Source organism: Corythoichthys intestinalis, chromosome 17 (genome assembly GCF_030265065.1).
Source record: "Corythoichthys intestinalis isolate RoL2023-P3 chromosome 17, ASM3026506v1, whole genome shotgun sequence".
In the NCBI taxonomy this organism is placed as follows: Eukaryota; Metazoa; Chordata; class Actinopteri; order Syngnathiformes; family Syngnathidae; genus Corythoichthys; species Corythoichthys intestinalis.
Window position 1 is genome coordinate 33,149,003 of NC_080411.1, and position 26,862 is coordinate 33,175,864.

General features: G+C 39.2%; 1 protein-coding gene across 9 annotated transcripts in view; it reads left to right on the forward strand.

Annotated features, from left to right (window-relative positions):
• Positions 1–26,862, forward strand: part of unc5cb (unc-5 netrin receptor Cb) — a 266,077-nt gene that overhangs the window by 171,672 nt on the left and 67,543 nt on the right. For all 9 annotated transcript variants that reach the window (XM_057818161.1, XM_057818152.1, XM_057818153.1 and 6 more), the window contains 2 exons: positions 13,237–13,340; positions 24,622–24,802. In XM_057818161.1, the coding sequence (XP_057674144.1) occupies positions 13,237–13,340; positions 24,622–24,802 (285 nt within the window). The remainder of the gene's footprint in view (positions 1–13,236; positions 13,341–24,621; positions 24,803–26,862) is intronic.

A 26,862-nucleotide genomic window follows, 5' to 3' on the forward strand; every position in this document is an offset into this window, starting at 1 on the left:
TTTCAGAAAGTAAATAATCCCAAAATACGAATGCATTTATTTATTTTCGTTATTTTAGTTGACATAATTTTTGACCGCTTGATGCAGAATTTTTAGAAGATTCACACACTTTTTTTCTTCCGGTGTACTTGCACTGAACGTAAAGGCTAGATTTATACTCGGTCGCTGACGTGTGAACGTCACTGCAACAATGCGGTGTGCAGTTTGCCGATCATACTTTTTAACAGGGAAGCCAAAAAGTGTTCCACCACGCTGACAGCGGCCCGTGACCACTGATGAGGGGTTGCGGGGCCACAAGCAGGTGTACAGGACACTATATGAAGTAGGGATGTCCCGATCCAGGTTTTTGCACTTCCGATCCGATACCAATATTGTTTTGCACTTCCAATCCGATACCGATACTGGCCGATACCGATACCGGCCTATCCGAGCATGTGTTAAAGTTTAAAGTTATTTAGCCTCCTTACTTAGTTGTCAGACTCATATTGAAAAGGGTTTTAGTACTGTTGATAACAACTAGCCAGCTGAATTAGGTGAGTTTCAATAACACACAACGGTTGGTAACAAGAAACTGACCTGTTTATTCAGTGACAAACACAAAACATTATAAATAACAAACAGAAATGGCATAGTCAGTCAGTAAAACATGCAAATAATATTGTGAACTGTCTTAAAAAAGCAAAACACACAAACAACCTCAGTGGAAAATCCCACAAACCCCCCAAGCTATTAGATGCTTTTAATATTTCATGCATTAGTTACAATGATTGTATAAAAAGCCTCTCAGGTTTAAATAAACGACTATTTCAGTATCAAGTTAACATTTTAAAACAGTAAATAAAATACTCAAGTCCCCATTCTGTATCAGCAACTTTAAACTACATTCAATTCATTTAATTTTGCGAATCAACTGTTAAAGTAGTTAAAATTGCTCCCGTTATTCCATAATTTCCCGTCTGTCTACTTTCGACATGTGAAAGTTTTAAAACTGTTTTGAAGATAGATTCAAGTCAAGATTTTGCCAATTTAGGAGTATTTTAGATAAAAAGTTAATTAGGTTCGCTTGGAAGGTTCACAACAGCCTACTAGGAAAGTCTCCTGCTTTAAGATGGCGGCTGTTTACTAACACATCTAGTTGTCCATACTTCAATGTTGCGAACGCCGTCGAGTCTGTCATTTGGCATCTAGTTCTATATACATATGATATCTATTATCTACAGTAAAACGATGTTGACGTAGTTTATAGCGGCTGTCAGCAGCAGTCAGGTATTCTTGTGTTTTTTTATCCAACGGCATGAGTTGAGCTAAAGCCGTGAGTCGAGCATTGGCATTACCCAGGTCTATGACAAGCATGCTCTCATCATACTCTCGGGACGCAATGCGGTCCGTTTCTCATTGCGTCCCGAAGACCGCGCTGTGTATTAGTTCCGCTTTACTTGACTTATTTCAATAATTGGAATTTGGATGTTTGTGAATCGTTCTCGAATCTTCCATGGCCGAATCGCTCAAGGATGTAATGACGGCTGGGCATGTTGCACCGTGGTTCTAAGTGTTGGATGGTGCGTCTTTACTCACGAGAGAGAATGGCTCGTCATCCAGAATGAATTCTTCGGTAATGACTCTTGTTATTCCCTGGGCTTTGGGACTGTCGAGTGCCAGTTTGTTACGCATAGCAAAAGTTTCTGCCAGTGTTAGTTGCGTAGGCCCTTTCTTTTTGTCTTCGGTTTTCTTAACATCCTCCTCATATTGTTTGTGGTGGTATTTCACTAAATGCTTGATTAGGTTGGTTGTATTAAAACTTCTTTCAGCTTTACCACCACGCTTGACTTTATTGTGGCATATGTTGCACTCTGCCTCTTCGTCTTTGTCGTCCTTTAAGGTGAAATGATCCCACACAGCTGACATTTTTTCCGATAAAGTCTCTCGGTAAATTGGGAGACGGTAATGTAGTGTGTTGGAAGGTGTGCCGTAAAATGCGGACTGGATTTTAAAGAAACCGAAGCAAAAACTGGAATGGATTGTGTAAATTGGTGCGCTGGAAAACCGGACCGGACTTTCAAAAAAACTGGATCGGAATTTTTCCGTGTCGGCTGATCCGATACCGATGCGCATTTTTTTGCCCATATTGGCGTCCGATCCAATCCAAATATTGGATCGGGACATCTCTAATATGAAGTAAGAGGGTCTTCTAGCTCATGTTTCTGACTTGCATTTGTCATGATGCCACTTGTGACCTATACTCGCTACTTGCGCACAATTGTGTCCGACACTTAAGGTGCCCGTGCAGAATCTCTCCCAGGACTTTTGTTCCGCACAGAGCTCATGCTAGTAATACCTTTTTATGAGGAAAAATATTGTAAAACATACCAAAAATCATTTTTTCCAGCACGACCTGGCACCTGCTCACAGTGCCAAAACCACTGGTAAATGGTTTACTGACCATGGCATTACTGTGCTCAACTGGCCTGCCAACTCTCCTGACCTGAACCCAATAGAGAATATGTGTCACCTGACACTGTGGATGAACTTAAGGCCACTATCGAAGCATCCTGGGCCTCCATAACACCTCAGCAGTGCCACAGGCTGATTGCCTCCATGCCACGCCGCAGTGCAGCAGTCATTTCTGCAAAAGGATCCCCAACCAAGTATTGAGTGCATAGCTGATATAATGAATTGAAGGTTGACTTTTTTTGTATTAAAAAACACTTTTTTGTATTGGTCGGATGAAATATGAAAATTTTTTGAGAGAGGGATTTTTTTTTTTTTTTTTTTTTTACTTTTTTGCCAAAATCATCAATATTAAAAAAGATAAAAGGCTTGAACTACTTCAGTTGTGTTTAATGAATCTAAAATATATGAAAGTCTAATGTTTATCAGTACATTACAGAAAATAATTAACTTCATCACAATATGCAAATTTTTTGAGGAGAAGGACTAGTACACGTATATACAGCGCTGTCACAGAACCGACGAATTGACGCTGGTTCTACACATGCGCAGTTGCAGTTGGGTAGCCCGTCGCAATCAGGTTGTGACAGGGTTTATAAAGACCATCTCTGCACTCAAGTTTTCCATCTTAACTTGTGTCACTACTAAAGGAGGTCACATGGGCTCATTTGTCTGGAATATGGCTATCAGTTGGACCTAGCACAGATTGGCTGCAGTTCTGCCACTCTTTCCCTCTGTTTTGTCCGCTGTTATTCCAACACAGCGAGTCAGATCCATGCCTGCCGGTCCCCCACTGAGCCGTCATCCGCTGCTCCGCCTCCTATTATCAGCAATGATGAGCAGCCTGCCAGCACTAACCTATCCCCCAAATCACAATGGACTCCCTCTTCCCCTCCCATTAGCTCCCTCTGAATGGATTAGCGCCTTGACTGGGCTCACTCCCCATATGTGGATCTTTTTACAGCCAGCCAACGTTAGTATAATGGGAAAAATTAGCTTGTTTTCCTCTCCTTCTCCCATCATCTGAACGTATAAAGTACACTTATATCAGATTGTAAGTCACAGACTTACAGTCTTTGCTGGCGAGTTCGAGCTTGTTGTGTTGCTTTCCAGACACACAATGGAGGAAGGGGTTTTTAAAGTGGTTGTTTCTGCTGGACGACAAACAAATGCATGAATTCCTTCTGATATCCTGCCCACCCATTCAGTAGATAATTTGCAAGGGAGTTGCAAAAAGTGTGTTTTCATATGAGCAGATTCAAAAAATGATCAAATCAATGCCTTTCAAAGGATGAAAAGAAAGAAAATTGATTGGATTGAGTTGTTTTGTATTTTATGAACAAAACACTTAAACAGAAACCGTTCCCAATTCTATTGCCAAATGGCTTAAAGAGGATGAAAAGCATTACAAACATAAAAAAAAAAAAAAAAATGCTCCCTAAGGAATTATATAGTGTATTGACTTGAGCGTGTCTAACAGCTTTTTTGCAGCATACAGTCAATTCGAGTGCTATCAGAACAAATAAAGAAACATTTAAATCCAACTTTTCTCTTTCGCATAATCAAGACTATGGTAAAACTCTCCCAGCATCTTTTTGATGGTGTCTTGTGGAAATTATCGTTTCCAATTGGGGCTCTTTTAGGCAAATTCTCGAGAACAACTTTGTTTGAGCCCTGGAGTCCAGCAAACAAAAAGATCACTCCAACTTGGAGTGAAACAACAGCACATTTACAAAACAACGCAGGACGTAGACTCCAGTGTTGTCTGGTCTGGAAAGTTCCACTCAAAAAGAACAAATATTTTGGTGGAACGAGAGCTAACGTATCACCATATGCAGTGATTCGTTCTTAAGGAAGTTGGGACTTGGGTGGGAGGGCGTTGACTAGAACTGAAACTATTACTCAAATAATTCGAATAACTCGATTCTAAAAATTGACTGAGGACTTTTCTCTGCCTCGAGGAATCATTTAATTTTGCTCTTAATGCGGCACAACATGCTGATGTGTACAGAAAGAAGACATAGGTGGTGGATATGTTTGATTTCAACCATGCATGAATATAGAGGTAACGACAAAGATGCCGATGAAAACGAAGAGAAAGGCTGAAGAAAACCAGAAAATATCAAAAGTGTGGGAGAATTTCAAGCTGGAGACCAAGGCGAACACTGTTTCATGTACAGTGGGACCAGAGGTTGCGCTAGACATTTTCATTGTCTGTCATTTTGACTGACAGGGTCATAAAAATCCGGTCATAATCTATTTTTACCCGTCACTTAAATTTTTAAAATGATAATGATGACATATTCAATAGTATTTAGTTTTCATTCATTTTTAATTAATATTGTAACGCTTGCTTGGCGGCGAAAAATTAGACACGGAAGTTGTGGTATTTTTCTCCCTTTTTACTCTGCTTACCGCCAACAACACCAACAAAACAACAACTCCACCCCCAAAGAAAAAGAGGCAACTATATAGACCCCAATCACCAACGTCACACAATGATCTTAATTGTGGTTGTCAGCCCAAAATCTTCTAACTATATATTAAATGCATCTTACCAGATATAAAATGACTACTACATAGTCTGTGGTGATCGTTTGGTGCCCAGATTTCTTGTCGAATTACAGCAGTCCTTCTCGCTCTCCACTTCGGGTCTCTCAGAATACGGTAGAACTTCAAGTCTCTCAGTCTATCTTCTCTGTTACTGCAAACCAACCGCCACACACGCCTTCACCATTTTGATTTTTAATGTTAACAAGCAGAAAAACACGCCGTAATAGGAGGCATGTACGTAGCGGTAATGTGTAAACACGACGAGCTGACGGATAATATGGCAGCTCCAGTCAGGGGGGCGGAGTTTTGACGTCATGTGATTGGGGTCTATACACAGGCGGCAATCTAGTCCACCAACTGGATGACGCGCTGGCACACCGGGTGCACCAATAAGAACCTCGCGTTGATGTGTCAATAACGGGGCCGCCGCCAGACCCCGGTGACGCTACAATATTCTGACAGAATAGCCAACGACGTCATGCATTAAGAGAGACAATAGCTAATTAATATGCTCACTTGCCACCCTGTGGTCTGGGGTGTGAATTGCAACCTGTCAAAATGATGGACAGACTTCAGTTTTTTTCCGTCACCGTTTTAAAAAACCGGTCAACGACGGAAAATATTCGGTTAATGCGACCCCTGAGTGGGACAAATAGTAAGTATTTAGTCAACCACTAATTGTGCAAGTTCTCCCACTTGAAAATCTTAGAGAGGCCTGTAATTGTCAACATCCTCAACCATGAAGGACAGAATGTGGGGAAAAAAACCAGAAAATCACATTGTTTGATTTTTAAAGAATTTATTTGTAAATCATGGTGGGAAATAAGTATTTGGTCAATACCAAAAGTTTATCTCAATACTTTATTATGTACCCTTTGTTGGCAATATTGGAGGCCAAACGTTTTCTGGAACTCTTCACAAGCTTTTGACACACCGTTGGGATTTTGGCCCATTCCTCCATGCAGATCTCCTCTAGAGCAGTGATGTTTTGGGGCTGTCGTTGGGTAACACAGACTTTCAACTCCCTCCACAGATTTTCTATTGGGTTGAGATCTGGAGACTGGCTAGGCCACTCCAGGAACTTAAAGTGATCCTCTAACTTAAATACATGTAGGCTCTAATAAACCACAGTTGTTCTCTTGTACTAAAATATGTTGTTAAAAACACATAAAATGTAAAATCAATGGCAATATTTTATAATATTTAGTCCATATTTTGACCGTTAGTTGGCGCCATGGTTTGCGGGCTCGCAGTGATGACGTCACTGGTATCTTTCGTGTTCAACAATTGCTTATTGCTGCCTAAACTCGCGAAGTAAAATGCCACGATGTGCTGCTTTTGGATGCAATTTCCAGTCAAATGGAAACAAGGGGAGTGAAGTGAGTGGTCAAGGTGGAATTATTATTTTTAATGAATAAATGTGCATAAGTGGAAGCTTCTCCCCCTTTTTGGTCCCTGTATGCACGTATCCTACCCACCACGCGTTACAACAAGCACCCGAACATTTTTCCTTCATACTCAATCAAATAAGGGATCCGTCTATTTTCTGGATCCGACGGTCCCACCGCGTCTGCAATATTGGTTTCGGATCTGTCCATTTTTTTGATTCGTCGGTCCCACAGCGGCTTTTAGGATCAGTCTATTTTTTGGAATCGACGGCTGCGACATTGCCATGGGATCGGTCTAATTCCTGGATCTTCGAGTCAGTAAAAAAACGCAGATTTTTATTACTATTGCGGTCTTTTTTCTTGACTATTCTTCGTGGGAGTTTTCCCCAAATCATACTAACTAATTAAAGCACTATGGCACGCTACAGTGACGACAGTGACTCTGACGTGGACCTTAAAACAATGTTGGGAGTTCGTCAGGGAACGCGTGTTTGCGTACTGCTGAGCTCCTGAGTGAAGAGTGGTCAAGGTGGAAATATTATTTTTTCTGAATAAATGTGCATAAGTGGAAGCTTCTCCCCTTTTTGGTACTTTTATACACGTATCCTAGCTACCACGCGTTACAATGTACAAGACATGGATTACACAAGGTGTGCTCTTTGGCCTGTACTGTAAGCACACGACAGCTCTGGATGCTAACAATCTACATAATTATATTGGGATAAGTTTGAAAACGCAATATGCTTACCTTGAATACCTGCTAATAAAAAAGACAGCATACACTCTCGCTCCCAACCGGACTTCCCAACAGGACTCTCTCGCATTACCAGTTTTGCCCAACTTTTGTCTTATCAGGTATTTGCTGCACGCATTTTTCCCTGAAGCTCGTCTTGTGAACAACCGACAGTGCTGTCCTGCTCTTCACTTTTCAGATCTGGTTCAAATAGGAAGGGGAGAACTGACGACATTTTGGGAAAGCTAACGAGTGACACGCTGGAATTTCGGAAACGGGGCCAGTGACGTCACGCACTGCGACGTAACAAGAATGGCGACCTATCACTTAAAATAATTTTACAAACTTTATTAAAACAAAAACATTAAGAGGGCTTTTAATATCAAATTATTATAACTCATACTAACATGTATCTTTTAAGAATTACTTGTCTTAAAAACAGAGGATCCCTTTAAAATGCTTCTTACGAAGCCACTCCTTTGTTGCCCTGGTTGTGTGTTTGGGATTACTGTCATGCTGAAAGACCAATCCACGTCTCATCTTCAATGCCCTTGCTGATGGAAGGAGATTTTCACTCAAAATCTCTTGATACATGGCCCCATTCATTCTTTCCTTTACACAGATCAGTCGTCCTGGTCCCTTTGCAGAAAAACAGCCCCAAAGCATGATGTTTCCATCCCCATGTTTCACAGTGGGTATGTGTTCTTCGGATGCAATTCAGTATTCTTTCTCCTCCAAACACGAGAACCTGTGTTTCTACCAAAAAGTTCTATTTTGGTTTCATCTGACCATAACACATTCTCCCAGTCCTCTTCTGGTTCATCCAAATGCTCTCTAGCAAACCGCAGACGGGCCTGGACGTGTACTTTCTTCAGCAGGGGGACACGTCTGGCAGTGCAGGATTTGAGTCCCTGGTGGCGCATTGTGTTACTGTGGTCCCAGCTCTCTGTAGGTCATTCACTAGGTCCCCTCGTGTGGTTCTGGGATTTTTGCTCACCATTCTTGTTATCATTTTGATGCCACGGGGTGAGATCTTGCATGGAGCCCCAGCTCAAGGAAGATTATCAGTGGTCTTGTATGTCTTCCATTTAATTGCTCCCACAGTTGATTTCTTTACACCAAGCGTTTTACCTATTGCAGATTCAGTCTTCCCAGCCTGGTGCAGGTCTACTGTTTTGTGTCTGGTGTCCTGCGACAGCTCTCTGGTCTTGACCATAGTGGAGTATGGAGTGTGACTGACTGAGGTTGTGGACAGGTGTCTTTTATACCGATAATGAGTTAAAACAGGTGCCATTAATACAGGTAACGATTGGAGCCTCGTTAGACCTCGTTAGAAGAAGTTAGACCTCTTTGACAGCCAGAAATCTTGCCTATTTGTTGGTGACCAGATACTTATTTTCCACTCTAATTTGGAAATAAATTCTTTAAAAATCATACAATAGGATTTTCTGGGGGGGGATTGTCCACATTCTGTCTCTCATGGTTGAGGTTTACCCATGTTGACAACACACAGGGCTCTCTAATCTTTTCAAGTCGGAGAACTTGCACAATTGGTGGTTGACTAAATACTTATTTGCCCCACTGTATTCACTGTTAGAAAGCGCTTGCATAACACTACAGCACGTCTTCAGTCTTGCAGCTCCACCGAAGGCACCCCGTTTACGCCAAGAGCGGGGGAGCAATACTCGGGACAAGGTAAAATTAAGTTAAGGTAGCGCTAATAAATAAGATAATTTCTGTACCTTGCTAACATAGTGTTAGCCCTGCGGAGCGATAGGTTTCTATTAATTATGAATACTGTCGATGCGTGGCTAACGTGTCTTTCATGCAGGTTATAATTAATCTGTAAAAACACAGCGCTGTAGAGTGATGAGGATGTAAAACTAAAACATTAAAGCTAACTGTCCATTTTAGCTCAGAAGTCATTGATGGATAGAACACCAAGCAGCGCTGGTGGCTAATGTGCTCCAATACAGCAGGTATCATACATTTATTTTGAACTAGGGCTTTCAAACGACTAAAATTTATAATCGAGTTAACAACTGCTTCAAAATTAATTAATCATAATTATTTGCTATTCAAACCATCTCTAAAATATGCCATATTTTTCTGTAAATTATTGTTAGAATGGAAAGATAAGACACAAGACTAGTGATGCACGATAATACATTTTTCAACCGATACCGATAACCGATAATTTCCTCCTCATTCCTACCGATAACCGATAATGTCAAGCCAATAATTCTATTAAAAGATTTATGTAAAATTTTAAACAAAAGAAAATATTACTGTGCAAAAATAATTTATTGCTCTTTTTTTTTCAACATAAAATATGAACAAGTCGTCAATTCCAACATCTAAATAATGACATTGTCTGACATTGTGTAATGGTAAACTTTTGGCAACAATTACTTACAGAGTAAATACCTAAGTTGCACAAAAATGCCTTTAAAAGTAACCCATTCCTAACATAACATTAATACACTGCAAAACACACTTCCTTAAAACTAGTCAGTTTTAAGTGTAAATCTATTGGAAATAAGTTAAATTATCTGCCAGCGCTTCAGGTGTATTTCTCTCAGATTTCTTGGAAGAAAAATAGCTATCTGAAAATAATCTTAACAGCCTTATTTTAAGCAATACATTATTATACTTAATCCTAAAAAAAACTTGGATGAAGAAAAGATTTTGAATATTTGTGGCTACAGATTATTATTGTTATTTCATTACAACAGGAATGTGCATATTTAAATTAATAAGTGTTAATAAGTGCCAATAAGTTTAGATTATCTACTGTGACTGTAATTGAGAAGACAAATAAGTTAAATTAATTTGAAAAGTGATTGCTAATGTTATATGCTTTGTTGCACACTGTGAAAATGATTAACTCAAAACAGCGAGATGTCGTGTACCCATTCTGCAGCGCTTTGTTTACATTTGCGGCACTCACGAGTCGTGACATTCGCTTTACAGCAGCTAAACTGATAAACGGCAGTACTATTTGGATGCAGTTGGAGCTCGCATCTCCGTGCGTGTTGTTTTGTGCCTGAGTTTTGTTAAGCCGAAAATAAAGGCAGCATTACAAAGTCATCTGACCGCTCGTCATTTTACATACTGAATGCATTATTGACGGGCTGACTTCGTTTTCTCCATGTTTAAATTATCATCTAACCACTGTGCCGTCATGATAAGCTTGCTTACTGGACATCACTTTTCCAAATGTAGTGGTGAAAATGTGATTGGCATGTTTTTCATGAAGAATGGTGGTCGTATAAACTGCATTATTTTTTTATCCAGGGCTTTGGCTCTCGGGTCATTTTGGTAAAAAAAAAAAAATCGTTTCTCGTCTCGGCGGCGGCTACGTTCGTACCGGAAAATCCGTCCGGTTTGCCGCGGCGTATTCGGGGCCTGGCTCTGCTCACACGCCATGAGGGAACGCTCGAGAAACCGGGGTGTTCGCCGGAGGTCCTGAAGCCGGGGAACCGGGCTCTGCCCGCCCCGCCGACGGCGAGGCGGCGGCGACCTGCCGCACTGACCAGAGCGGCGGGCTCCGTCGGAAGACGGCTACTTGCCGACTATCGGTCTCCAGTCGTGCCGGTGTTTAGCCTTAGATGCGAGTTTACCACCCGCCTTGGGCTGCTTTCCCAAACAACCCGACTCTGTATCGTCACAAGCCCCTAGTTTAACTTAGTGTTTACAATAGCTTTAGCATTCCCGCTAGCAGCAGCGGCCTGGTATTCGTTCCAAAAATCTTTGTGATGCAGTTTTAAATGGATGCTGGGTTAGTGGTTTTGAATGAGGACGCTTTCTTTCGGCCTCCTGGAAGTTCTGCGGTATATGTTTCGCAAATGGCGAGAGCGTCGTTTTTTTTAGTAACAGCCGCCATAATATTCAACAATTTCTTGTCGTGTAACTCCGCCTCCTCAACCGCTCCTCCCTCAGGGGTTGAGGAGGCGGCGTGCTGAATTCTTCGGTTGTGCACATTTGGAGGCTAAATCAAGTATATAATTATCGGATTGCATTATCGGTTGAATTTTTTATTATCTGGATTATCTGTGTGACGTCATAATTGCCATTATCGGCCGATAATTATCGGCGACCGATATTATCGTGTATCTTTACACAAGACGGATATATACATTCAACATACTGTACATAAGTACTATATTTGTTTATTATAACAATAAATTGGTTGCTTCTTGGTGCCCTCTGGGTTTGCCAATGCTCGATGAGGATGAAGAATCAACTCAACGAGATATTGGAGGTTGCACGTCACAACGGCGACAAATTGTCACAGGTGACGAAGGAACAAGCAGCGCTAAGTGATGCCGCCGCTCAAATGGTCACAAAAATCAACACGGAGCTCCGTGATCACGAGAGGCTCGCTCGAGCAAACCGGGCAAGGGAGGATGATGACTAATCTTCTGAAGCGGATACAACAGACACGAGCCTCCATAGCACTCCCGACCTTCCCTCCCTACACCTACTTGGACATCAACTGATAAAATGAACCCACTCGAATTGACAATATGTGAAAATCCATGGCAATCAATGACTTTTGAACGAAATGTGAAGATTATGACTGGACTGATACACAATATGCCGTTTGTGCGTCCCGGGCTGATGGGGGACGGGTTTCGATAAGCATCTGCTTTTCCTGTCTTTCCTTGTCTGTCTTCGACTTTCCTTCGGGTAAAATTCCACACTCTGAAACTGTCAATGATTTTTTGATGATGATGACAATGACAATAAATTCATTCATTCATTCATTCAAATTCACAAGATGGCATTAACATTATTAACATTTTTTCTGTTAAAGGGATCCACGGTTAGAAAGACTTGTAGTTCTTAAAAGATAAATGTTAGGACAAGTTATAGAAATTTCATATTAAAACCGCTCTTAATGTTTTAATTTTAATAAAATTTGTTAGATTTTCAATCAAAAAATAAACTTGTAGCCGATCCATTGTTGACGTCGCCGAGCGGTGACGTCCAGCTTATGCCAATAAACGGCGTGGCCCAATGAATGCCTGTGTCTACCCGTCTTTCTCTGCCTCTTAGCTCTCTATGTGCAAAAAAACGCGTGATTGTAATCGGTGTGAGGCAACGTACGAGCGGGTCATTCCGCACATGCGTTAAATGCGTCAAATGTTTTAACGTGATTAATTTAAAAAATTAATTACCGCCCGTTAATGCAATAAATTTGACAGCTCTATTTTGAACACTGCAAAAAGTCAAAATCCTATCAGGACTAGACTAATTTAAAACTTAACTAGAACTTAAAAATAGCTTGACACAAATGGAAATTCAAATGAAATGTGTGAGGGGAAAATAACTTTTGAGTGATGTGTGCTGTCAAGCGTAATTACATTTTTAGGTAAGAAATAAGATTTTATTTTTTTGAGTGAAAGCAGTGCATTTGTTGTTTTTTTTCTAGTCGCATCTGAAATGCAATTGTTGGCTGTTTTCAACAATGTACATAAAAAATAAAGGCATTGATTGTATAAAAATGGTTCAATAATAGGTGAAATGTCTTGTTGTCTTATGCGTATTTATAAATGCTCTTTATCTAGAAAAAATATGTTTTATCCGATTACTCGACTAATAAAATGGAATTTTTGGTAGAATACTCAATTACTAAAATATTCGATAGCTAAAGCCATAGCGTTGACTTTTGGCAGATTTTTTTTTGATTGGTATGTTTTGTATTTGCAAAACAAAATGTATTTGTTTTTACATTGCAAACCCTTTTTTTTTCATTTTTGAATGATGCGCTTCATTTTTTAAAATTTTTTTATTTCATTTTATTTTTTAGTTTTGGCATGATTCTGCTGCCATACGCTTCTCTATGACTTAAGTTACGAATCAGTCTGTGGTGATTCGTTCAGCAAGGTCACTTGCCATTCAAAAGGCATATAAACTATATTGTACTAAAACATACAAATGAACTGAAAAATGAGAGTAGTTATTTCACATACTACATGAACGAGTGTACCAGTAATGGTCTTGTGGTAAACGCAACGGACAAAAACTCCACAATTTATACCCAATGCTTAAAAACAGAATGGTGTAGTCCCAATATTAATTTGAAATGACTTTTTTTCTGTATTGCAGACTTGAGGAAGACTTTTGACCAAGAACCGCTCGGGAAGGAAGTGTTACTTGAACAGGAAGTGTTACTTCAGTGCCGGCCACCAGAAGGCATCCCAATGGCTGAGGTGAGTTTTGAGCGAAAAAGTTGAAAAGAAAATAAGAATCCAGGGGTGCCAGTAAGGGAAATCAGAAGTAGTAGAAGAAATTATTATAAGACGAAATTGAAGTTCACTGGCCCCACGATTAAAACCAATGGCCCAAGTCAACGTGTTAGTTATTTATCCCAATAATCACGAAAAAGAACAATTTGCTTGAATAACATGAATAATATTAATTTTTTTAGGTAGATTTAATAAAAAGTGCAGCACAACGGTGCAAAAACATGAATCTAGTGCAAATAATTATTTTGCAATTCCATAATCACATCCATAATAACTCCAGTATAGCCATCATTTTTTTCCTGGGAGCTCAAGGGGGAGGCAAGTCCACAGGAGAGCCCCATGCTTGGGCAAAGCTTTCCTGTCTTCCCTTTACCGCTCTCTGAAAGTCTCCCTGGTTGTGATGGCAACAATTTAGAAGTCAAAGAGATGACTAAGGCAATTATGGCTAACGATTTTCAAGCTAGAGTGTCGTTATGACGACATTATTTTCTCCTTAGTCACGGGGATGAATTATTATGTTTCTTCATACCATAGGTTTCATACTCTTTAACCTTTCTCTAACTTACTTGTCTGCATATGTGGGCATTGATCTGCACACCTCACAGTAAACCTCATTTCTTGTCTCAGCGTAGCCGAGCCAATTCCAGCGGTCTCGCCGTTGGGGCCGAAACGGTCTCTCCCTTTCTTTTCATATTGGATTTCGCTTTCCCTCAACTCCTCCTGTGGCTTTCTCTTTTTTGAATGGTCTTTTTCCCCCGGTGCTTGGCTTGGCTGGGTGCTTAGAGGTTCAGAAACATGTCGTCTTGTAGTATAACATTAGGTAGGTACTGAGATACTGACAATCAATCAGCAGAAGTAATCTGATTGTGTGCGTTCATGCAGGAGTGAGTGAGTGAACAAGGTGTGTTTACTGGCTGCATAGACTGTAAGGTTGTCTTTGATCGGGATAGCGTAATGTGATCAAAACACGGAACCACTTGGAATTGATGTGAAAGCAGGTTTTTTTTTTTTTTTTTTTTTTGATCGACGCATTATTTTTATGTTGGAGCATTTCAGTGGCCCTGAGAGTTTTAAAAGTATGTCCGGGCCATTCATATTGTCGAACCCTGGAATCCAACCAGCTGCATCCTTGTGTCACTTCCACCCAATTTACAGTAGAACATTATAGAAGTGCATTTGAAAAGGATCACTTGAGGTTGCAGAAAGATAAAGGATGGAAGACTAGATTAATGTAGGACGGTTGAAGGGCCAGCCTGACGTGCATGTACTGTATGTGTGTTTTTGTTGTTTGAGTGTGTGGGAGGTAGGTATTGTTAAGAACCCTGTCAAGGCTTGTGATTGACCTGGAAACAGTGAGTTAACCAAGCGAAACTGCACAACATTTATCTGTGGTCAAAGTGTTGACAGGCTAAATGGCCTAAAGTTTAAGATCCTGCTTGTGTGTCCTTAACCCTTTAATGTTCACACCAAGGAAAAAAACAATGGGAAAAATATTTTGTTTTTTTTTTTAAGTTATTGGAGCACAAATAACATTAATTAAATGATTTAGAAAATGTATATAAACGACCTTGGTTGTCCCCAGCAGCAAGTAAACAAAGAGAAAGTGAAATTAAAAAGGCTCACTCAAGTCAGCCACGCGATGCGTTCAGGTACACCACGCAAACACATTCGAAACATTGGATCCCGGTTTGTTACATTATTGCAGGTATTATTATTATCTTTATTGCTATTATTATATCATTATTCCGATGTATATAATATAGTTATTTTATATATAGAATATAATTGTTTTCCTCTTTGTAATAGATGTTTGCTACAGTAACATAAATATTTATCGAGAATTTAGTGTAGGTTTTTGGGCTGTGGAACAAATTAGTGGAATTATAATTAATTCTTATGGGAAAATCCTACTCAAAGTAGGACCATTTCGACTTATAAACAAGGTCCTGGAACGAATTAACTTCGCATGTAGAGGTACTACTGTATATTATAATTGTACTGCCAAAAATAGGTGGAGTCTTTTTGTATTTCCAAAAATTACCACACACCAAAGCATACAAACAATTCAATCCAGTGTGAGGCCATGTGCAGTATATTACTGCTGAGGACAAATCATCAATCTGGAACCTGAAGGTAAAGGTTCTGGCATATTTCAAAATAGAGGTTCATCATGCATAAAATGTATTTTTGGAGCCCCTGACATGAAGGTAGATGTGTGTCTTTATTATTCAATCAATTCTTCAATCAATGAAATGTATTTTATTTTGGGGGGAGGGAGCTATATTTGCATATGAGTTCTTTCTTTGAAAATTATGTTTTTGGATTGAAGCAACTTTTGGGGGGGATTGAATAATTTAGAGACAAATGTCCTACCCAAACACCAAAAAATATTGCTTCAATCAAAGAAAACATTTTCAATTAAAAATGAAGTGTTGAAATGTAAATTTTTGAGTCTCTCTCTATATATATTGCATTCAATAACCTTTTTTCTATGAATGAAAAAAATTTGGGATTGAATTGATTTCAGTTTTTTTTTTTTCAACTTTTTTGTTTGTTTGTTTGTTTGTTTGTTTGTTTGAAGCACCTTATTCATTCATTTATTTATTTATTGAAATGTAAAGACACAAATGTCCTGCCCCAAATATTGCCCAAACACCACACAAAATTAGTTGTAATGAGTTCATTTTTTCTACACTTATAGATTAGTTGATTTTTTTCTTTTATCTATTATCTTTTTACAATTGTCTGGGATAAAAGAAAAATTCAACTAACCAAGCAATATGACTTCAATCCAAAAAAAAAAAAATCAATTAAAAAAAAAAAAAGTTCAATTTAAAAATAAAAAATCAATGAAAGCAACTTTTTGGAGATTGAATGATTTAGACACAAAATATCCTACCCATAATATGACCCAAACATTTTTTTTTTTTTTTGATTGATGTGAGTTTTTTTGCTTGAAAATACATATTTTGATTGAATCAACATTTTTTGGGATTGAATAATAAAGACACATATCTACCTCTATAGACAAGTTTCTTGAGCAAAAATCGCCATCTTTGACATTTTCTGCTACGGACTTCCGGTTTAGACAGAACACCATGAATTGAAATTCTCACATTCATGTATTAGCAGACTTTCAACTTTGTTGCTGTGCCTCAGAGATTTTCAGGTTCTTGATTGCGTTTCATTCCACTGACATTAAATCAATAAAATACAAATATATTTTGCCTGTGGTGACTCTTAGCCATTTCTTCATGTTGTTCTCCCATGTCGTGATAATGGTAGATGGATGCGGTATTTCAAAATTGTCTTTTTTGATTGATTTTGATGGGTGTTTCTTTGTTGTTTTGGTTAGAGAACGTGTAAAGCGAAGTGGCGAGCAGAAATGCGGAAGCATAACGGAAATACCTCGGAAACTTGTCTATACCCTGAATGTATACTGGATCTTTTCTAAATATACACAAATCAAAAGAGTTTTTATCCAAGGTGTGTAAGAGCACGCGGTCGGAGATTTCCATGCAAAAGTTATCAGTTGCCTTTTTAACAGTGTAATGAAAGCAATTGTATCCGGATTCATCTTGGAAAAAATTAAGCACTGATGAGTGATGAAACAATGCTGAGGAAGTAACTGTTAAATGCAGACATAACCTTCACTGTGGCTTTAATGCTTGACAGAGGGCCGGGGTTGCACACATGTCCAACCATTTTGTGCCTCACAGCCTTCTGGATTGCAGAGATTGGTCACCTTGCTGGGACTAAGTGACAACTTCACCTCAAAGAATCAAAACACACAGCCATATGATATATGCGGCTTCAGGAGTTTGTACAAGTGACGTGTGTTCATTAAAGTGACCCCCGGTGTCAGGAGGCCTCTGCGGCAGCCGAGTAAAAATTGGCCTCCAGGCGCTCACTTGTCACTCACATCAAGCCTCCTTGGCAAAATGCTTTAGTTGACGCTCATTACCTTGAGGAACTTGTTTGGAACAGAAGGAGGCATCGATGCTACTAAAACCAAGTGTTCCTTTGTTTACTTTTTCAAATAAATGGAGAAAAAAAAAGCCTCTCTTTCTACCGGCAATCTGGAGCTGTGGGGAAGGTGAATTGCTTTGTGCCAGGTGGTTCTTTTTTTCCCTCTCTCAATTTAACATGGAAATGAAGTTTTAATGAGCGACTTTTCGTTTTATAAGCCAAACACTTTCCTAATCACCCCAAAATGTGTTGGAGAGTGTTTGCGCTTTTGAACTTGTGAGTCAATTTGCTTATTTATATCCTTTCTGCTAATCCAATGACATCCACTCTTTTTACAGTGGTATGAAAAAGTATCTGAACCTTTTGGAATTTCTCACATTTCTGCATAAAATCACCATCAAATGTGATCTGATCTTTGTCAAAATCACACAGAAGTAAAAACAGCTTCTGCTTTAACCAAAATCAGCCAAATATTTATAGGTTTTTATATTTTGAATGAGGATAGTATGCAAACAATGACTAAAGGGGGAAAATAAGGAAGTGAACCATTACATTTAATATTTTGTGCCCCCCTCTTTGGCAGCAATAACTTCAACCAGACGCTTCCTGTAGCTGCAGATCAGTCTGGCACATCGATCAGGACTAATCTTGGCCTATTGTTCTGTACAAAACTGCTGTAGTTCAGTCAGATTCCTGGGATGTCTGGCATGAATTGCTGTCTTTAGCATCTCAATGGGGTTCAACTCTTGACTTTGCAACTCCAGAAAGTGTATTTTGTTCTTCCGTATCCATTCTGAAGTTGGTTTACTTCTGCGTTTCAAATTATTGTCTTGTTTCAGCATCCATCCTCTTTTTAGCTTCAACTGTCTGACAGACGGCCTAAGGTTTTCCTGCAAAACATCCTGATAAACTTTTGAATTCATTCTTCCATCAATGATTGCAAGTTGTCCAGGCCCTGAGGCAGCAAACAGCCCCAAATCATGATGCTCCCTCCACCATGCTTCACGGTGGGGATGAGGTGTTGATGTTGGTGAGCTGTTCCCTTTTTCCTTCACACATGATGTTGTGTGTTACTCCCAAACAATTCAACTTTGGTTTCATCAGCCCACAAAATATTTTGCCAAAACCTCTGTGGAGGGTCGAAGTGCAACAATATTTTTTTAGACAGCAGTGGCTTTCTCTGTGGAGTCCTCCTATGAACACCATTCTTGGCCATAGTTTTACATATAGTTGATGTGTGCTCAGAGATATTGGACTGTGCCAGTGATTTCTGTAACTCTTTAGCAGACACTCTAGTGTTCTTTTTTACCTTTATGAGTATTCTGCGCTGAACTCTTGGCGTCAGCTTTGGTGGACGACCCCTCCTTTGGAGAGAAGAAACAGCCTCGAATCTCTCCATTTGTAGACAATTTCTCTGACTGTTGATTGATGAACAGACTTTTAGAGGTGGTTTTGTATCCTTTCCCAGCTTTATACAAATCAACAATCGATCACAGGTCTTAAGACAGCTCTTTTGACTGAGCCATGATGCACATCAGACAATGCTTCTCATCAAGACAATTCTTACCAGGTGTTTGTTTTATAGTGGGCAGGGCAGCTTTAAACCACTCATCAGTGATTGGGCACACGCCTGACTTAAATTGTTTGGTTTCAATTACTCTTTACGTCTCAATAAGCAGAGGGTTCACTTAATTATTTTTTTCCCTCTACTGTCATTTTTTGCATGCTATCCTCGTTAAAATAATGAACACCTTATAAATGTTTGGGTGGTTTTATTTAAAGCAGATACTGTTTTTAACATCTGTGTGATTTTGACAAAGATCAGATCACATTTGATGGTGATTTTATGCAGAAATGTGAGAAATTCTAAAAGGTTCAGATACTTTTTCATACCACTGTATGGCTCCACAGAAAAATAACAACTGCATTTGTTATGCACATTAGCATGGATTGCATACTTCTCACAAAGAGTTAACACAAAGTAATACCAGATTTAATGTTCTTCATGCCAAACGTGTCTAGAATTTTTTTTTTTAAATTCCATATTTGTTGGGCGCAACTTAAAATTCCCACTAACAGTATACTATATGTCAAGTTTTTTACGAAATACTTTGCTATTGAACATTGGCTCAACGTTATTGCTGTACAGCAAGCTTCAGTCTGTGACAAACAGCCTTGATCTCAGTCATAACCACTGACCTTCTACTAGATGTATTTTCTCGAGGACTTGGTACATTTCTTTGTGCTTGCTATATAGCACGCAATCAACACATAATTCTTGTCACCTTCTTCCTCCTCCACATTGCTTTTTAACATTCCCTTAAACTCGACATTTTATGATACATTTTTTTTTCTAGTCTCGCTGTCTTTGTGACTTGCAATAGCCGATGTGCGGCAGTTTTCTCCAGTTTAATGATGAGAAATGTGCCAATTACATCTTATGGAAGTTCCATTTCCCAATCAGAAGCTAATGAGAGTGTTTGTGGGGCGTGGGGGAAAGTTGCATGATTTGCAAAGAAATGTGATATGGAGGTGAGCATACCTGCTCAACTCTGCTTTTATTAATGAGTCCTAATTTTAGTCGGGTATGGAAGAAATGTGAGGACAGCACCATTGCTCACGTTCTCTTGCTCTACCACTGCCTGTGCCTCTCCCCCCTGCACAAACAGCATATCTATGTACAATAAAAACCTTTTGTTCAATTTTTAATTGCCCGCCCCATATCAAAGTGCTCTTGACATCGGAATGTGTCGTTTCTGCAGAGCCCGTTAATATGAATGGCGCAGAAGAAAAATGGACTAAACACTATTTTTTCTTCCTTTTTTTCCATGTGCTGTCAGCCTCATTTCTGAAAACATGTCTTCACATCGTCCTGTCTTTGTTCCATTGGTTGCACCAGTAGCAATCCTCACATTTTTGTTAGTAATCTAACTTGCATGAGGGACTCAAATGAGTAATGACTGAACATTACTGTGCAGTGGGGCCTTGACATACAAGTGACTTGTGTTGTACTTGAAAGAGTTCAATGAAGTTCATAAACTAGTTCATATTTTGAGTGAGAGATGAACTGAAATTTTGGCTTAATGGACATTTTTGTACATGAGTTCATTCTGGTGCTAATGAGCTCTTTTTGAATGGCAGTTCATTTTCATTCCACAGGGTCAGGTTTCGTTAAAAAAGTCAATTCTCCATTCAACAGCAGAAAACAGCAATTTGCTGATGACAAACGTTTAGGTTTTTAGGCCTTGACGGCAGTGGTTTTTTCTTCAGCGATAACAAGTATTTCGTCGAAGAACACTTTTTTCGTAATGATGATGAGGCAATAACAAGCTAAAAACGTGTCTTGGGAAATTAAAACATTACGAGACGAATGCCAGTTTTTGTCTTACGAGACAAATAGATGAAAATGTGCGATAGCTTCCACAGTGTTCACAATGTGTGACATTATTATGTGTGGTTAGCCTGCATCATAGCTGTGTCTGTTTGTGTCACTCATGTGATGTGCTGCACCCTGCCCCAATCACTTGTATCCTCTCCAGGCTTGCTTGATATCCCATAGCAAAGCAAAATTGAAGATGATTTTCTCATTTACACCTCTGAGAAGTGAATCAGCAATAATTGAGACCAGAGTGGTTTTCTCAGCTTTCTCAAATTTGTCTCATGAGAAGTAAGTCTCATAGTGAGCATTACATGAGAAGGGCACCATTTTTCAATAAAGTCTCACAGTTGTCTCCTTTCAAGATCTCATCAAGAGACAACTATGAGTACTTGTGTCGATCTCAAATGCGTCTCAATTTTATCTCCTTACTTGGAGTCACGATCTCAGTAATGTCTCAGTAAAACATATGGATGAGCAAAGTATTTCACTTCTTAAAATTGCCTCAAAGTTGCCTCTTTTACTGATCTCACCAAGCAACCCTATATTGTGCCAGTCACAAATATTTCTCAATTTGATCTCCTTCCAGTCTGTAATTACTCATTTTGTGTTTTCAAGAATCTTTCATTGTAAGAGTAGTGTCTGCTCTGACATGTCCAGTCACATCTGAATTCATCTCATGCCAAAATCCAAGAAAATATTATAATTGATCAAATAATTAAAGAACATCTGGTTCATTTGGTTCATCTTGTTCAATGTAAAAATTAGAGATGTGACCGAAAATTCCGCGCCGAAAACTATATGCCGCTACAAATGCATTATCGGTTTGGGTTTCGAAGACCAAAAGATTACCACAAAATAGTGTGAAGAACCTTAGTCCTCTTGTTTGATGACGTAATCAAAACAGGCAACACACTGCCTTACGATGTCTCGCTAAAACTACTGGTTCACAGGCAACATGTCTGCTATTTGGAATTTTTTTGTCAAAGTATCAAAGAAATATACACATTGTTAAATGAACCAAAATAAAATTAATTTGCTTCAACGCTGCTACTCGCTTTCTGAAGTTGATTTCCATTAATGTTCCGCGTCACATCGAGTACAGTGCGTGGTTCAGTGGTAGAAGTCGTTCCCCAACCCAGAGGTTGTGAGTTCAACTCTCTGTCCTGATGAATTAATCTAAGTAACTTTCAGCAAGACACTGAACCCCACAGTGCTGCAGCAGGTGGATGAGGATATAGTGTCAAGGTGCTTTACAAGTATAACTCCATTTTTAATTAAGAGAATTTCTCTTCTCAAATATTGCTCAAATCTGGTTTTCTCAAATCAATCTCCTTTGTCTCAATGATGTCTTTGCTCATTTTGACTCATCACTTGCTCCTAAGGGTACCATTAGGGCAGTACTTCTCAAATAGTGTGGCGCGCCCCCCTCGGGGGGCGCAGAGCAATGCCAGGGGGGGCGCATGTGACCTCGGAGAACATGTTTTATGTGTTTTTTTTGTTTTTGTTTTTTTTTTTGCCGTACTGGAATAAAGTGTACTTGCACATCCACTCAGTAGGTGGCAGTGGCGCTCTCATTTTCAGAGTGCGCGCAGTATTTTTGAACTAAGGAAGAGCACTCAGCACACACAGACAACAGATATGAAGAGCAGTGTGCCACCGCCGTTTTCGAAAGCCGTTTTCCGACCGGACTCACTCACGCAGCGACCCACTGTCTTGTCCGGTTCTCACGTCGCCGCCCGAGAAGTGCCATTTTCGGCTTGGGATCGTCACGACGACTGCCCTCACCTACGGTTCTACCTCGGCCGCCGTGAATGCGCTTTTTTCGTGCCGTTTGCCTTTTAGTTTTGACTTTTAATACAGTGGGTGATGATGAAAGACCACTGTTTACTGTGTCTAAAAATAATTATAGCAGACAGCAAGAAGCCAAATCAATTAAGACGCCACTTAAAGACATTAGACCCCAATCTCATTGTTAAGCCGCTTGATTTTTTCAGTGAAAACGTGCCAAATATTGCCAACAATCGTCCTGCTTTGTCAGTGTTATATCAGTAAGCCAGTGAGCATTGTTAGCATGCTAATTGAAAAATAACTCCACATCATTGCAAAGGAGGTAAATACTGTGAGCAGCAAAAATAAAAACTGTCCTGTCCAAGGACACCCCCCCCCCCCCTTTTTTTTATTCAGATTTGTTTTTTCGGTCAAATTTTTTGGCACATTGTCCTCATGAGTGAATGTTTCTAATCAATTTTAATTTGGTATTATTTACTGATTTTATTACATTTTATTTTCTTGTATCAAATGGTCAAAAATGTACCTTGAGTGTATTTTTTAGTTTGGATGTGATTTTTTTTTTTTTAATTCAGGCAAATTGATGCACATCAAGTCTTCTCTGTTACAAACAAAACAATGTTTATAATAAAGGTATACTTTATTATAAGTTGATCTATGTTACTTTTTTTCTTTATTAGAAAAAAGGACACAATGTTAGGCAGATGCGTATTTATAATAGTAATTTTATAGACAAATGATACTATTTACAGTGGCGGCAGAGAGTTTGGGGGGGCGTGAAACATTTAAGTCTTCCTTGGGGGGGGCGTGACAGAAAATAATTGAGAAGCACTGCATTAGGGGCACAAACTCAGAAACAAATAAGCAGAGAATGAGATAAATTTGAGATGATAAAATTCATCTCATGAGACGAGATTAAGCAACAGATGAGTAGAAAATTTTTGCTATGGGATGAAACAGTGATCTGTTTTCTTAGCTTGACAATAGAGAATATGCAAAGTTGCGTTAGCCTTTAAAAGTCTGTGCTGAGTAATCATCACACACTCACTGGTAGCGTTAGCATAGCATTCGCGATAGCATTAGGCTAGTGCTAGCGGCAAGCATCCTCTTAAACTCTTGGACAACTGACAACTTACACACCAGTGTTCTTTTTGGCAGCCATTTTAATTTCCGTCTTAGTCTTTTGGACGAAAATGCTTATTAGTCTTATTTTATTCATTTCAAAGTCTTCGTCTAGTTTTAGTCGACAATTCTCAAAATGTTTTCGTCTATAAACTTGAAAAGTTTCAGTCCATGAATAAATAAATAAATGGTTTCCAACAGTTTCAAATGAACATGACAGACGAGCACAAAACTGTAGAGTCTCCAAGGACATCACCATTTTCATGATGATAATATACACTCAGCAGGGAAACAGCACATTATTTGCAATTAATAAACTCACCTGGACGCCACAAACTGTATGTAAACTGTTTTCCAAGAGTTTAGGACGACACCGAGTTACCGCGCTAAATGCTAATGCTAACGTGAACGCTATGCTAGCGCTACAGGATAGTTTAGTGTGTGATGATCATCATTCAGCACAGACCTTTAAAGGCTAAAGCAACAAGGCATATCAAGTCAAGATCAAGCAGCACCTGACACATATGTTTCACAAAATGAGCCTGGAATGGGTACAGGTTTATTCACCGGCCGGTTTCTTGACGAAATATTTTCATTATTGTCATCATTGACGAAAACAACACTGTACGTGGCGTGCAGGTAGGTATAATTAATTGAAAATAATGCAGGCTACTGTTTTGCTGCTGAGAGTGTATTATCATCATGAAGCTGGTGTTTTCCTTGTAGACGCTGCAATATGTGCTCATCTGTCAATGTTCATTTGAAATTGTTGAAAACCTTTATTTTTGGACAATTTTTTTTAAATTTACAGACGAAAATGCCGACTAAAACTAGACTAACACAAACACATTTTGAAATGACTACAATATGACTAAGACTAATAATTATTTTTGTCCAAAAGACTAAGATGAGAATTAAAATGGTTGCCAAAAACAACACGGAAGGTCTGCGCTCCATTAAGCAAACATTATTCTTTTTCGGACTTAGGTGGAGTGGCTGAAGAATGAGGAGGTGATAGACCCTGCAGATGACAGGAACTTCTACATCACCATCGATCATAATCTGATCATTAAGCAAGCACGCCTCTCGGACACAGCCAACTACACATGCGTGGCCAAGAACATTGTGGCTAAGCGGCGCAGCACAACTGCCACTGTCATCGTCTACGGTAAGCCACTCTTATCTGTACACTCCCTGTAATGTTCTCCTTGCGAGTAGTATAATATTTTCTTAGCAAAATGATTGTGCGTTCAAGTTGTAGTAAGCCACAGACTTGAATACTATAATGTCCAGGGGTGAAAGTCGATAGAATTTCTTGCCGGAATTCCCCAACGTAAAGGTTGCCACGGAGCCAAACCTCTTCAACTACTGAAATGCAAAGGAAACTGTTTTAGCACAGTTATTTCTATAACACATACAAAAACTGATTTTCATTAAAAATGATATTTTTTTAATGATTTGTAAAAGAAAAGTTAACAAAAACAATAACCCCAACCTCCATCACCTATTTTTTATTTTCTCTCATTTCTAGGGATGGGAATTGATAGGATTTTTACGATTCCGATTCCATTATCGATATTGCTTAACGATTCGATTCTTTATCGATTCTCTTATCGATTCTAATTTGGGGGAAAAGAACAAACGTTTTGATTGGCATCGAGTTTGTTTAATCAGAAGTCACAACCTTACAAACTCACAACGAGATCAAAAGAGGCCCAAAGCCTCAATGTTAACTATGGCAATAAGTGGCAAATACACAAGAATGTGTAACATTTTACTGAAACATTTATCTAATAGAAATAAAAAATATTGGTATATATTGGCAGATAGGTCTTTGTTCTGCCTTTGGCAATATGTGTTAAAGCAGGGGTCCCCAAACTTTTTCCTGTGAGGGCCACATAACTTTTCCCTTCTCTGATGAGGGGCCGGGGTCAGTTTGTTACAGAAAAAGTGTGACGATTGCAGAAGTGCATAAATGTAAAAAAATATTGTTTTTCAGAAAGCCACAATCAAATAACCCTTTCTGGATTCTTTATAATAATAATAATAATTAATAATAAAAACACTATTAATTAAATAGATAATAACCAAATAACCCTCTCTGAATTCTTCAAGGAAAAGGCCAGAAAATAAATAACATGATTGAGAAAGAAAAAAAAAAATTCAAAATGGCCGGACCAAATGTGGAGGCGGGCCGTATTTGGGCCGCGGGCCACAGTTTGAGGACTCCTGGAGCGCGCATACACCCAAAGAAGAAATGCCGCATCCAAGTGAGTGAGAGAGGGAAACACTTCTACGAGCCTACGTTCTTTGTTAATGTTAATATCTACAGAGGCAACGCCTGTATGTATCATCTTTTGTGTTGTTGTTGTTGTTGTGTTTCCACTCGCGATCGGACACTTAAATCCAGTTGTGTAGTGGTTTGAACGATGTGCTAATGCTAGCGAACGAATGCTAACCATACTGTTATTAGCAGCTAATCATCGCTGATTTACGTTGATGCAAACCTGTTTGTTATTGGGGACGAAATTGATTTGTTTCATTTCTATTCTTAGTTTCACTCTTCAAGTGATGGTTGAATAAAGTCAGCAAATTATACCAACGTCTTCTGCATCGTCATTTGGGAGTTTAGCTAGCTGTATATCCGGGACTTTTATTTTATTTTTTATAGCCAGGACTGACCCTTAGCTTCTCTGTGAGGACAGCGCAATCGTATTCCCTCCCGATGCAGTTATCTCCACCTTGCAATGACTGCAAGTCGCTTTGTTGTAATTTTTCCTCGTGAAGTGAAGACACACTTTCGAGCGTTTGAACCTACATGCTGTCATTGTTATGTTTATGGCTGCAATGCTCGTGCTTACCCGTCGTAACCTTTCATTTTCACACTCTTTCCTGGTGAAGTTGAGTCAAACTTTGGAGCGAGTGGTTCTTGGCGCCGTGCGAGTTTGATGCGTCTGGACAACAACACACGTCACGACGCAATACGCGTCTTTAGGAATCGTTAAAGGCTTTTTCATTGTGATGTCGAGGCCTCGAAACACTCGGAACCGGTTCCGAATTGGAATCGGATTTCGATTCCCATCCCTACTCATTTCCTAACTTAATAAATGCCAAATCTCAATTTTAACTAATAAAGAACATAGGATGTATATTAAAATTGAAGTTAATGTAAAAATGTCCTTTTTTTTATTATTATTATTATTATTATTTTTTTAAATAACACAGATA